The sequence below is a fragment of the Acomys russatus genome, chromosome 31 (assembly GCF_903995435.1).
Source record: "Acomys russatus chromosome 31, mAcoRus1.1, whole genome shotgun sequence".
NCBI lineage: Eukaryota > Metazoa > Chordata > Mammalia > Rodentia > Muridae > Acomys > Acomys russatus.
Window position 1 is genome coordinate 29,187,382 of NC_067167.1, and position 14,815 is coordinate 29,202,196.

Below are 14,815 nucleotides of genomic sequence, written 5' to 3' on the forward strand. Positions count from 1 at the left end.
TTGCCTCAAATGATACTTTCGATCTTTAGGTAGTAGGTAGACAACCAGCACAATGATTAAATTAGTACCGAGTTGAAAAGTTCAGCAGATAAGCTCGCTTTGCACATGGGCCTCGTGACCTAAGTTTGATCCTTGAACCTTCATTGTAGAAGGAGAAAACGAACAACATCCGAGGTTGTCCTCATGCATGTACCACACACACACAGCATCACCAACATCCTCATAACAACATCCAAGGTTGTCCTCATGCATGTACCACACACACAGCATCATCAGCATCCTCATAACAACATCCAAGGTTGTCCTCATGCATGTACCACACACACAGCATCACCAACATCCTCATAACAACATCCAAGGGTTGTCCTCATGCATGTACCACACACACACAGCATCACCAACATCCTCATAACAACATCCAAGGTTGTCCTCATGCATGTACCACACACACAGCATCACCAACATCCTCATAACAACATCCAAGGTTGTCCTCATGCATGTACCACACACACAGCATCATCAACATCCTCATAACAACATCCAAGGTTGTCCTCGTGCATGTACCACACACACAGCATCATCAGCATCCTCATAACAACATCCAAGGTTGTCCTCATGCATGTACCACACACACAGCATCATCAACATCATCATAACAACATCCAAGGTTGTCCTCATGCATGTACCACACACACACACACACAGCATCACCAACATCATCATAACAACATCCAAGGGTTGTCCTCATGCATGTACCACACACACACAGCATCATCAACATCATCATAACAACATCCAAGGTTGTCCTCATGCATGTACCACACACACAGCATCATCAGCATCATCATAACAACATCCAAGGTTGTCCTCATGCATGTACCACACACACAGCATCATCAACATCCTCATAACAACATCCAAGGTTGTCCTCATGCATGTACCACACACACACACACACAGCATCATCAACATCATCATAACAACATCCAAGGTTGTCCTCATGCATGTACCACACACACACAGCATCACCAACATCCTCATAACAACATCCAAGGTTGTCCTCATGCATGTACCACACACACACACACAGCATCATCAGCATCCTCATAACAACATCCAAGGTTGTCCTCATGCGTGTACCACACACACACAGCATCACCAACATCCTCATAAATTTTTAATTAAAAAATACATATTAGAAGCCTTAAGGAAAGCTTCAGGTTTTTATGCTTATTATTTCCACTTCTAGATATTTATTCCCAAGGATGTAAATGAAGTATATAAAGATAAATCTATAGACAATACATTGTAACATTGCTTGTAAAAGAAAACATTGAAAGTAAACTAAATCCATATGCAAAATTTCCTATTATTTGTATTTTATGGATGTTATGTGTACAGAATCGTTAGCAGTTACTGTTTAGGGATTGGGTGAATGGATGGGGAAGTATAGACATTTATATACTAGAGACATATGTGTGTATATATATATAGAGAGAGAGACTTATTCAAAAAGATGTAAAAGGTATTTTTATTTTGGGAAAAATTAAATAGGGAGCAAGGACATGCTAAATGAAATAAGCAAGGCACAGAAAGACAAACACTATATATGGTTCCACTCATTCAGGTATCTAACAAGGTCAAACTCATGGAACAGAAAGTCAGATTGTGCTCACCAGGACTGAGAAGAAAGAGGTGTTGTTTGTGTGTTGGATTTCACAGCTTTGTGAACATGCATAGCACTACTACTGTATATATTTTAAATAATTTAAAATTATTTAGAAAGTAAATTTTATCAAGTTTGGGGATCACTATTTAGCTTAAAAAATAATTAATGGTAATACCATGATTCCTAAAGACAAATAGAATTTGAGTGGTTTCTAACTGCTAGAGTAAGTGAACAAAACTAATAAAAAAAAAATGTGGCATGTACATAATTTACTTGTCTAAATATTTTATAGAATTTAATACCTTTACATTTTAAATCTTTAACATTGTTAGTTTTTTTAAACTGAAGAGTTAAGTCAATAAAATAAATATATTAAGTACTGGAAGCAAGGGCAAAATTTTGCAAAGGAAATTTGAGCAGACTTCAGTAAACCATTTTTAGTCTGAAAAAGGTTATAGTTCTGAAGGAACATGTAAAAATTACAAATATCCAAACTCAAGAGTCTTAAACCAATTTCTAATAGTTATTTTACAGAAAATTAAAGGTTAAGGGATAGAAAGGCAAAACTAAATCTTCCCCCCACACACACAGCAAGTGCATCCATCCCTGTCTTAGTCAGGGTTTCTATTTCTGCAACAAAATACCATAACCAAAAAGCAAGTTGAGAAGGAAAGGGTTTATTCAACTTACACTTCCACACTGCTGTTCCTCAGGAAAGGAAGGCAGGACAGGAACTCAAGCAGGGCAGGATCGTGGAGGCAGGAGCTGCTTACTAACTTGCTCCTCATGGCTTGCTCAGCCTGCTTTCTTACAGAACTCAGGACCACCAGCCCAGGGATGGCACCGCCCACAATTGGCTCCGCCGTCCCTCATCAATCACTAATTAAGAAATTGCCTTACAGCAGGATCTCATGGAGGCATTTCCTTCACTGAGTCTCCTTCCTCTCTGATGACTCTAGCTTACGTTAACATGCAAAACCAACAGTATAATCCCAATTAAGATTAGTTATCCTAGTCACCGTGTCATGATAAGAGTTATAGGAACTTCAATGTGGTATGCTACATGCTGGAAATAATCATATTTCTTAAAGTTTAATTGCTAAATCTTGAAGAAATATAAAGCTAGGTGTTCAGAATTTCAAATACATTGTATATATACCATCTGTAGAAAACATGATGTCCATTTGGTTGCCTTACATTAACATCTTTAAAAATAAGAATGAGAAGTGGGCATGGTGGCACATACCTGTAATCCCAGCACTCAGGGAGGCAGAGGCAGGCAGATCTCTGTGCATTTGAAGCCAGATCGTCTACAAAGTGAGTCCAGGACATCCAAGACTATGCACAGAGGAACCCTGTCTCAAAAAACCAAAATAGGTAGACAGACAGACAGAAGGAAACTAGGAGTGAGGAAAATGGTTGCTTTGAAGTGTCACAAAGTAAACTTGTCACTTTCTCCTGCTGAGTGATAAATAATGGATAGTTGTCTTAGTCCTACTTACTTTTCTATTTAAAAAATAATGTATGCTCAGTTTTACAGGAATGCAACAAAATGTTTCCAAATGAAATTGTATGGTTGTAAACATTGCAAAAATATACAGTGATTCTGTACTCTACAATTTCCCTAAAAATGATCATACTATAAAGAAAGCAAGAATAAGTTTGCCTAATAGTGTAAACATCATTGTTTCATGAGCTTGTCTTCATCAATTTCTATTAATAGTTTAATGAGAGAATAAAATTTAATATGCTTTTCGGTTTTTGTTTTTACTTTCTAGACGGATTCTGTTTCCAGGTATGTTTAATTTTTTTTCTTGATATTTTTCTCATTTTTTACCTTTGATAAAGAATGTTTCTTGATATTTATGCATTTTGTAGATGTATAGAATTAAATGGGCAGTAAAAATCTGTAAATGTGTAAATGGCTTAGCCTGGCAGGATGGCTCAGCAGGTGAAGTGCTTGCTGCCAAGCCTAACAACCTAAATCGGTCCTTGGGACAGACCCACATAGCAGAAGGCGAGAGGCTGCTCTCTCTACTCTCTGAAGTTGTCCTCTGACTTGTGCTTGCATGCGTGCGTGTTGTGACATGTAGACACATGCACAAAATAAAGAATTTTTTAAAATACACAATTTTTAAGCTAATTAACATGACCTAATCACTATTAGTAGGTTTCTATCTTAACTGGCATCACTTTTAATTCATTGGTCATTATAGTAAGTTACTATGAAAAAAGAATTTTCCCAACACTCTATAGTAGTGTTAGTTTTTCTTAGGCTCTCCCATGTTTCCTAAATTATTTCAACATTAACCATCTTATTATTAATATCAGAAACTGATAAAAATTCACACCAGCCAGACATGTATTGAATTAAGTATTCAACATCCTCTCTCTTAGAAAACAAATGAGTGAAGATATTTTTTTCTTGTCATCTAGCTCAAAATCACTCTATCCGTGATTGTAATCTTGATCCATTTCCATTTCCCACAGCTGGTAACCAAAGTCCTTGCTGGACTAAGAATAAATCTTATATAGTAATGATTCTATTGAACTGAAATGTGAGACAAGAGCACTTACTAGGAAAGGGAACTTGATGAATTCAGAGCCAAGTAACAAAAGAGTTCACAGTTACGGATAGCACACTTTCTTTTTAAGACAAACCCATTATTTGACACTTAGGAATTTCAGTCATTGTTTCATCGAATCTAAGACACTGCTAATTTTTACACATTAAGGAACGGTTGTGAGGGCATAATGAATCATGTTATAAACTGTTAGAACATGACAAAATATGAAACAGTCATTTAAAAGTTTCAATCATTTAGCATAATACGAAACTAGCTTGGACTTTTAGATAAAGAAATTAAGAATAACTTCCCTTTTATTATGTGTCACAAAAATTGACAATAACTTAAGGAGACTACTACTTACCACCTGGGAACACAGAGGTGATGTATAGCAAGCAGTGAGGGCTAATGTAGTGAGTGGAGGCCTGTAATAAAGCCTCTGCTCTCGCCTTCTCTTTTGAAGGTATGACAGCAGTTCCACATCATCAAGTGATCGGTATGACTCCCTGCTGGGTCGCTCTAGTTCTTACAGCTACTTAGAAGAAAGAAAACCTTATAGTAGCAGGCTAGAAAAGGATGACTCAACTGACTTCAAAAAGGTATTTGGGCTATTTACCTTTGTTTTGGGTTTTGTTTTGTTTTTTTATATTGGGGGGGCACTATTTGTATTTTAAATACTATTTTGAAAAACTTGCTTATGGAGAAATCAGTGATTTGAAATAACTTATCTTAGTATTAGCTTCTGGCAGCTAATGGTAGTAACATGTAAACTCATGGCTTAGAGAAGAAGAATGCCCAGGGATGTGTATTTGTTGTCTCTGTCTGTTGCTGGAATGAGCTAGAAAAGATCGTTCAGAAGCGAGGAAGTATCTGTGTATGCACAGACATGTTTTGTGTCACCATTTTTTTCATTTGATTTTTTTGCTTGTTTTTTAGACAGTGTTGCTGTTTAGCACAGGTTGGCCTCAAACTTGCAAGTTACTTTTAAGTAACTTGTATTTATTAAATAATCAGAATGTTTTCACTATAGTACACATCTACATTAATTTTTCTATTTTAATATTGTAGTCATTGAGGTCTCTCCAGGAGCATTACAAAGGTAATCTGTTCTTCATTAATTTTTCTAGCTTTATGAACAAATTTTAGCTGAAAATGAAAAGCTAAAGGCACAGCTACATGATACAAATATGGAGCTCACGGATCTGAAGCTGCAGTTGGAAAAGGCTACCCAGGTTTGTACCTTTTCCTCTTTGCTAGTCTCAAGATAGCAAGTAATTTAGTATATCTAAAAGCTTGCACCTGATTTTTCTGTAGTCTTAGAATTAAGATTAGTTGTTTAGGGGTTCAGATGTTTTTAGGTCTAGATAGATGTTTTAAGCTGATAGAGATGAGATATGATAGATATTGACCTACCTTCAGAATTTCAGACTCACCAAGATAGGAAAAATGTTTTCTTCAAGGTTGCCAAATACAAATAACCAAAACACTATGAATGTAACATTAATATAATTCCTGATTGTTTGTGGTTCTTCTTGCTGTATGTAGTTTATTTTATATGTGTGTAATAATACAAATGTATATATAAAAACATAAAATACTAACAAAATTAATTCTGAATGTATTTTTGGTTACGTATAATGCTTTACTTAGTAGTAAAGGAAATCAACATAATTAAAAGTAACTGATTTCTGAAATATAAAAACACAGACGTATAGTTCTTTTTTGTTTGTTTTTTGTGTTTCTTTTTTTCAAGACACAATTTTTCTGTGTAGAGAAGTATAGTCATATAGAAAGAATTCAAGGTTTTGTTGTGACTATGATGCAAAAAATCAAACACTGAAGTATGTACATGCTAGGCAAATGCTCCATGTCTGACCTACAGCATCTGCAGTCCTCCAAATGTCTTCATACAAGTGTGTGAGGCTGGTGAGATGGCTTGGTGTTTACGAGCTACATCAGAGGTTCTCAACTTGTGGGTTGGGACCCCTTTGAGGGTCTCAAATGACTTTCACAGACGTCGCTTAAGACCATCAGAAAACAGATATTTACACTACAGTTAATAACAGTAGCAAAATTACAGTTATAAAGTAGCAGCAAAAATAATTTTATGGTTGAGGGGGTGGTCACCACAATATGAAGAATTGTGTTAAAGGGTCACAGGATTAGGAAGGTTGAGAACCACAGATCTACATGGTGGCTCACAGCCAGTTCTCAGCATCAGATGCCCTCTTCCAACCCCACTGGTATTCAGGCACATGGTACACAGAGATGCATACAGGGAAAACACCCATATTATAAAGCTATTGTTGTTGTTTTTTTATGTATGTATTATGAACAGTTCCTTTTGTTCAAGTAGAAGTGATCTGAGGGGCTGGCTCAGCCATTAATAAGTGTTTCCTGCTAATCTAGGGACCCAAAGTAGTTCCTAAAGACCAAGAATCTGTCGGCTACCTGTAACTCCAGCTCCAGGGTATCTGACACCCTCTTGTAACCTCTGTGGGGGCTCTCCCCTCTCTCTCTCTCTCTCTCTCTCTCTCTCTCTCTCTCTCTCTCTCTTTCTCTCTCTCTCTCTCTCTCTCACACACACACACACACACACACACACACACACACACGAAGCACTTTTATGGAATCATGGTGGCGGATGATAATATTTACTCATAACTTTCTGTGGAACAGCTTAGAGATGACAAACCTCAAAATTTTGTACCTTGGAACTTGGAATTTTTTCCCAAGGTCTTTTCCCTTGGAATACTGTATCTGAAAAACAGTAATAGGTGTATCTCCTCCTTTTCTTTATCACTTTAAGTAAACCAACAAGAAAACAAAAAAATTAAAGAATAGTAAAGAGCTACACATTTTAAATCTTGAATATTTTTTACATAAATCTATATATTAGAGGCTCTGAGGATTGCTCAAATTCTGAAGAAGAACTAGTTTAACAGCTGTGAGTCCAACTTGACAGAGCTCATCTGAAGTTGTCTGTTCACATCTGTGAACTTACTGCCTGTTTCTTTCTTAGCCAGTTTTTATACCTGCCTTTTTATTCCTTAAAGTTCATTTTCTGTGTTGAGCTCTTGTTACAAGGTCTTTCCCCTCTCGTTTCTAACTACTACTGGTTTATAAAGCACTTGTCTACACACACAACTGATGCTGTGCTAAATTCTAGAGTTAGTGAACCGTACAGTATTAAAAAGATGCACTCTTTTGAGGGGGTTTATTGTGAAGACAAATAAAAAGTCAGCAGGAGCACACTGCCGAGTACAGTATCGAAATAACTCAGGCTGTGTAAGTAATTTACCAGGCCTTTGGGTGTATAACAAGTACGCTGAGCATTGTTTTAACTCTAGTGATTTGCCCATGTCCTTGCAGTAAAGTTAGCACTCACTGTTCGCCTGCTGCGATGTTCTCTTATACGATGAATCGGCTAAACTGTGTTCACTGCTGGGCTCACTCTTCTGTGTCCCTCCTTTTCTCCGTGTCCTTTTGCCCTCTGATATTTCTTGTTGAGTTGGTTCTGATTAATCCTGTTTCTTACTCAGACTCTGTAGAAGAGGAAAATTGATGATAGTCAACTATTATCCATTATGGATCTGCCTGGAAATGTTACTAGTGGGACATGGTCTTATGTTTAGGTCACTAGCTTATAGAGGAATGCCTTGGAGTGGACTTGGGGGTATCAAGGATATAGCTCAATAGTTTAAAAAAAACAAAACAAAACAAAACCCAGTATGCTTAGGTCTGGATCTGAAAGGAAAATAAAGATATTCTTCTGCAGCCATGAATACATACAGATTCTGATTCTGTAGCCATAGAAGCAAGAAGTCTCTGAGTGTCCTGTTGAGGCACAGTCTGCTTCCTACAAAACCACCCAACCTGTTAGTTAGTAAGCCTATTGTGTTTAGCGTGCTGGAATCTGATCAGTCAGGTTAGCCATTCCTGGTGAGTCAAGAAGGAAGGAAGCATCTGAGGGAAGGCTAGGATACTTTTCATGCTGTTGTAGTTGCTTATGTTCATGCTCAAACTAAAGCTCCTATGGAAAAGTGAAACTGTATAAAATGACAGCTGTGATGAGCATTCCATTTTTAAACATCACCTTTATCACTTCAACACATACCTTGTTTTTATTTTTATTTGTTTACTAAAATTTGCCCATTATGCCACCTGAAATTTATTATTTTTTGTAACATCCACCAGTGGAGAGTTACATTTGTGTCACTCATCTCTGTTACACTCACAGGTGTTTTTTAAATTTCTTTATTACAGAGACAAGAAAGATTTGCTGATAGGTCTCTATTGGAGATGGAAAAAAGGGTAAGTGCCTATCTTACTGACTCAATATCATTCCCCTTTATACTGTTTGGATAAGCAACAGTAGATTGTCTTGTTTCTATACATGGTAGTGGTTGATAGAGAAAGTCCTTATATCATTTTCCACTTTTGTTGGTTGTGGTATTTCACTTGTATTTCTCCCTAGTTACTATTATTGCTCAGGAGTCTGGCCATGGCCATAGAAAGAAATCTGTAAGTTTAGTCTGAAAACTTGAGAAAAGAACAATGACCCAAGTGTTGAAAGGAAACCTACACAGTGCAGCATAACTGAGTAGCAGCTGGACACACAGCGTGGTCACTGTCGTCCATTTTGGGGTCAAAGCATATTAGGAACAGTTGATGTAAAAGCATTGTTCTTCACTGACATTTTTGTAAATTACAAATTTGACTTTTCACCAAAACCAGTAAAACAGTACACAGTAAAATAAAATATATGCCAGGCAGTGGTGGCTCACGCCTTTAATCCCAGCACTGGAAAAACAGAGACAGGTGAATCTCTGTGAGTTCAAAGCCAGCATGGTCTACCGAGTGATTCCAAGACAGCCAGGGCTACACAGAGAAACCTTGTCTCAAAAAACTAAAACAAAACAAAACAAAAATAAAATATACTATGGTCTGTTAATATCTGTAGTATTGTTCTGTACAGTAGTTCCTCTTTTATTATGATTTCAGCAAATTTTAAAAGTCATATTTGGAGGCATTGTTTAAAGATCGGTGTAACTAGTGGTTGCTAAAAGTTGTGAATCACATATTTTATTAAATTTACTATTACTACATACCGTTCATATAGCAGTATGTCTTATAATATGTAACACTGAAGTTTGTCTCTAAGACACGTAGAACAACTAAGATCAGTTCTTGGACCTGTATCAATAGTTGATATGGAAAACACAGTGCAATAAAATTTATGTTGGTTTCACACTTTTGAAGAGTATTGCTTAAAAAGGCAGTACTTATTACACAAAATTTACTGCAAGAAGAAGGCAAAATCACAGTGATATTATGAGGGATCGGTAGTCTCTACTTCAGTGCCTGTCCTTGTGATACACACATGTTTATATTCTGTCCTTCACACCTGGCCTTGTTTCTGCTTGTCCAGTGCAGAAAATTACAAAGCACCTCATGTGCTCCTGTTTAATAGACTTTGGTGATCACAACTAATTAACATTACATATTAATGTGAAGAGGTGGTAACATTTATCTGCTGTTCTCTGTGCATAAGGAAGACAGTATAGTAAGCAGTTCACATGCATGGTTTTCAGCTTAACAGTTAGCAGTTTCTTTTGGCTAGTAGGATTAGGCAGTTGGGAATAGTATTCCAACGTTGCCCTATAATTGGCTTAAAATTTTGAAGACACCTAATAGAATTGAGGTTCATAGGAGTATTGCCCATCAGTCCAGAAGAGATTATATATGTGTGTATGTATGTATATATATGTATTATATATATATATATATATTCTATAAAATTGTAGGGATCAAATATGAAGCTACTTTTGCTGGTGTTTTGAAAAATACAATAGTTTATATAAATTTGGTTGTTTTCTTAGCTAAAAATAATGAAGTCTATCATAAAATAACATTTATGTCTACAGTAATTTTCAAGCATGTTGATATTACATGAATCTAACATGGTACTTACAAGACTATAAGTGAGCCTCCATCCCTTTTTTTAAAAGCACATACCCTAAACACATTGACATTTACAGTAATTGTACTGCATCACTAAATATTAACAGTAATTGTTAAACTGGGAAAGAATGTCATTGAAATAGTTTCAGTGCTGTTAAACTAAATGTAAATGATTTATATCTGAAAGGTGACCGGCAAGAGTCAGTATCTTCTGGGCGGTATGACCTAACCAATTTTACAGTTCATCAATGACTGCTGCTTGCTTTTTGCTTAACACTCTAGAAATGCTTATCATATAAGGGAAAATAAAACAGTATACTGCAGTAATATATTATATATTGGCTTTGCTTGCCACTCTTTGAAACAAATTTAAAATAAATGCTGTAGCTGCTCTCATATATTCACTGCATTAATGCTACACACAGTGTCAACCTCTCTGACTATAAGCCTATATATATATGTATATATATAGCTTAAGCTGTAAAGTAAATTGGCTAACTCACAGTAAACTTTGTGAGTAGAAGAAATTAGTTTCTCTGGGCTCCTTTGCTATTGTAAAGCACACATATTTCAGGCATGTTTGCTGCCTGCTTATCTGCTCCTGTCACTGTAGTATAATTGCATCTTTGTGTGTGTGCGTGTTCTTTTCTATATGGTCCTCAGGCTTGAATATTGGCTTATTCTATCCCTAAGTTTTATCTGATATAGAAAACAGTAATAATTTGGATACGTTGTATAAACACCTTACTAGAATGACAGAATACTAAAGAAAGAGCGTATGCAAAGTAATGTCAAAAGTCCTCCGATTTATGTCCCAGTTCTGGAAAGCTCCTTACACAGCACTGCCATCACATCTTCTTGTTCACTGCTCTTGATTTCATCGTTAATGCTCAAGTATCACTATTTCACAATAGAAAACACAGTGTGAATATAATTAAATAATTATGGTGTCTTAAATTGATCTAGGAACGAAGAGCTCTAGAAAGAAGAATATCTGAGATGGAAGAAGAGCTTAAAGTAAGTCAGTCATGCTGCTGAGAGCACTGTTGTGGATTTAAGTCTTGCTAATACTTAATACATGCTGTCCTCCTGTTCATGTTCTCAAGTCTGATGACCCAAGTTGTGAATTGTCCATTTCATATTCCAGGTCGTAATAGTGTAGAAGAGAAATTAAAGCTTAACACTTTTTTTTATATTGTGTGGATACACATGCCGTGCATGAGTGTTGAGGATGTCTTTTGGGAGTCAGTTCTCCGCTTCCAGCATGTGGGTCCTGGGGATTGAATTTGGGTATTCAGGCTTGGAGGCAAGCCCTTTACCCACTGAGTCATCTTGCCAGCCCAAGAGCATTTTCTTATTATAATTTCTGTCAATTTTTTGACAGTTTAATACCTATATATAATTCATTCTGATTATTCTTACCCCCACCTTCTTATACTTCACGCCCACTGTTCAGCTGGTCCCCACTGTTCAGCTGCTCCCCGCTCTTCTCCCTACAAGCTCTTCTTACATTCATGTTTGTTTTGCCTTTTGAGATTGCCTGAGATTGACCGGGGCCATCTGTGTGACAACGGGTTTGTTTTGTTTAGAAGATAGGGTCTTACTAGGTAGCTCCAGCTGTCCTGGCACTCCCTGTGTAGACCAGGTTGTCTCTGAGCTCACAGAGATCTGCCCGTGTGTGCCTGTGCTGGAATTAAAGGCGTGCGCCACTTCATTTGGCCACCGTGGGTTTGGGACTGCTAATCAGTTTGTATGGTACTTCTGATATTTGTGTATAAAAAATTAAATAGTTATAAGGTGTGAGGTTTATTAGTTCCTCACATTTCCGTTTGTAGTTCAGTGTTTCTTTGAGAGTAGACAATAGAGGGAACACAAAAAGGTAAAATTGCCTTTAAAAACAAAAGATACTGAGAGGCTGGGAATATAACTCAGTTATGGAGGACTTGCCAGTCCTAGAGGTGTTCAGTGTTAGTAATGTGAAACAGTGACCTGAGATTGACAGGCAGGTACTAAACTCATCACTCTGGTAATAAGTGTTCATTCTGTATGTTGAATTGGTTAGCTGTTACTACGTTGTCTTTTATAAGATACCCTTATCACATAATTAATTAGTAGTATGAAATAAATATACCCTTATCATCACATCGGAATTATGCTTATGAAATTAGAATTTTAAGTTTTAAACATTTCACTGAGTTAGTTTATAATTAAACCATTATTTTTTAAGTAGCTTTGAAAAGTAGAAACAAATCTCTTGGATTTTGTGTATGTGTTGCTTAGCTTGACATGGAATTTTTGCAATAATTTATTTGCTGTTCTAAATGTATTGGAGTATTCCTTCAAGGTTTCTTTTTTCTTTTTTAATCATTTCCTGTGGTTCTCTATGTTCTTATTCTACTCTTGAGTATTTTCTTATTTTTTATTCCTATTTCTTTATGTTCTGATTCCTGCAGAACCTGCACCAAATAAACCAAATTGAAGCTCTGAGGGAGCTAAATGAGAGGCTGCTGGCTGAGAATAGGGCCTTGACAAGAGCGGCAGCCAAGCGCTCAGGGTTCTGTAGGCAGCTGCAGTCTGTGAGCCTGTAATTTATAGTTTCATCATTTCTTCTTGGTAGAGCCAGGCAGGTGTTTTTATGTTAGTAAGCGTGTTTTTGTCAACGCTCACAACTACAAATAATACCATGTGTCCAGAACTATCACATAATAACGTTTAATTATGCATGGCTTCTCAGAACATTAAAATTGTCACTAATTGTATATCGCAACTGATAAACTACAGGAAATTTAGGGAATGATTTAGGAATTAAAAGGCTTGTCTGTCCTTTGTCAAGCTCATTCATATTTCTTTTGCTAAACAAATAGTTTAGATATATGTAATATTTATAGTCCTTTATAAAGTGCAGTGTAACATTTAAGTTAAGCTGAAGATTGGACCTACTTTATTATTTATTAGCCTCTGAAAATATAATTGTTTGTACTCAGGGCCATCATCCTTTATACTCACTGTCAGCCTCTGGCTCTGTGGTTTGTTTCTGCTCACTGAGCACAGGAAGTACTGTTGTGCCCTGTAAAGTTGACTCTTCCCAACCATGGCTTGGTTGAATAGCTTTACAAGTTCAACTTTTGTTCTCCCTAATGTGCCAGTGTCCGGGGATATTCTGAAAATTGGGGGGTGGGGGATTAAATATTTTCAGAAAATACATTTTAATGTCCTAAATAAAAACTATTTCATTTCACTGGTGGTCAACCTGCCAAAGTAAAAGCAGTTTCAGTTACCCTTAGAGAGTTAATGTAATTTTTTACATTCCTCCTGTCCTTCAGTTTGTCTGTGTAGCAACAGAACATTGAGTTGCTTTCTTTTTAAACATATACCACTCTCCATTAGCTATTTCCATTTAATGAATATCTCTCTTGGGTCAGACACTGTATTAGGCCATCAGACTTGGGTCCTATAGATGAATTCTTTATGAAATTTTAATAATTCAGAACGAACTCTCGAAATTTTCTAGTTAAGTTGGTTTGGTTTTTGTTTTGTTTTGTTGCAGTGGTAGTGCTATCAGCTTAAAAGCAAAAGGCCTTCATTTAGGTGTTGACAGGAGCTATGAGGAACTCACTTTATGATCCTAACAAAAACAGGCTTCATGTCATGGCTGCTCTATCTAATACAGTGTGTTTGTGAGACATAAAGTGCAGTAGTCTATGAAACTCAAGTTGGTAATATGGAAAGATAAACTTTCATCCCATCATTTTCTGAACTAATTACCTGATAAGCATTGTTTTTCCTTCATGGTGTATGTGTTCGACATTAGAGACACAACTGGCAAAGCTTGATCGTTTGTTCTGTGGTGAATGTGACGTTTGTAAAGACCATTGCTCTGTTTTATGTACTGAAATGGAACTTTATTTTTTTCCCCTTATAGATGTTACCAGACTTAAAAGCAGACAACCAGAGGCTAAAGGATGAAAATGGGGCCTTAATCAGAGTTATAAGCAAACTTTCCAAGTAGGATGGAAAACAGAAACGGGCAAAGCAGCAGGGCTTGCACACGCTCCCCAGTGGACCACATTGGCAGTCACTGGATGCCCAAAAGAACCCTTGGAGACTGTCTCTTTCCCAGGCCCTGCCAAGTGCCCTCTTATCTAGGAGTTTTGTTCTGTTTAACTTTTGGCCCCGCCCCCTTGGTTATCAAGACCATTGTTTCATGTTAAAGCAGCTGCTGAGAGGATCTTTTTCCAATGACTGAGAAAACTTGTTTACAGCTCCAGCAAATAAAGAAAGTGTTCAAGGCCAGATATGCCTCAGCTATCTAACCAGTAAGCCTTAGTTGTACAGACATCCCTTTGTGTCAACAAAACTTCCAGCTCTCACAGAAGACAGTTATTCAACTTTTTTTTTTTTTTTTTTTTTTTTTTTTTATGTGCCACAGTTTCTAGTTTCTCAATATTTAAATTGTTTGCTTTACATCTGAGTTTGGGTTTGTATTCTTTCTAACTCTTCATGTGGCAGAGTCTCTCTTTGTTCACAACCTTCTCATTTATGGAAAACTTTGCTCTTCTGAGCTTCCTGTCACGCGTTAAGCTGATATGTTGTCTCCCACCTGGAACTGAATTGC

The 14,815-nt window shown here is 36.8% G+C and overlaps 1 protein-coding gene across 11 annotated transcripts in view; it reads left to right on the forward strand.

Moving 5' to 3' along the window:
- The window catches only part of Ppp1r12a (protein phosphatase 1 regulatory subunit 12A), a 105,062-nt gene extending 90,457 nt beyond the window's left edge, over positions 1-14,605 (forward strand). For 5 of the 11 annotated variants that reach the window (XM_051172981.1, XM_051172990.1, XM_051172982.1 and 2 more), the window contains 7 exons: positions 3,448-3,464; positions 4,700-4,835; positions 5,364-5,468; positions 8,503-8,550; positions 11,167-11,217; positions 12,654-12,823; positions 14,123-14,605. In XM_051172981.1, coding sequence (XP_051028938.1) covers positions 3,448-3,464; positions 4,700-4,835; positions 5,364-5,468; positions 8,503-8,550; positions 11,167-11,217; positions 12,654-12,788 — 492 coding nt within the window. In that variant the 3' untranslated portion in view covers positions 12,789-12,823; positions 14,123-14,605. Of the gene's footprint in view, positions 1-3,447; positions 3,465-4,699; positions 4,836-5,363; positions 5,469-8,502; positions 8,551-10,387; positions 10,419-11,166; positions 11,218-12,653; positions 12,824-14,122 lie in introns of those variants that run through there. The other 6 variants (XM_051172983.1, XM_051172988.1, XM_051172992.1 and 3 more) reach the window with 3 other exon arrangements.
- The last annotated feature ends 210 nt before the right edge of the window (positions 14,606-14,815 follow it).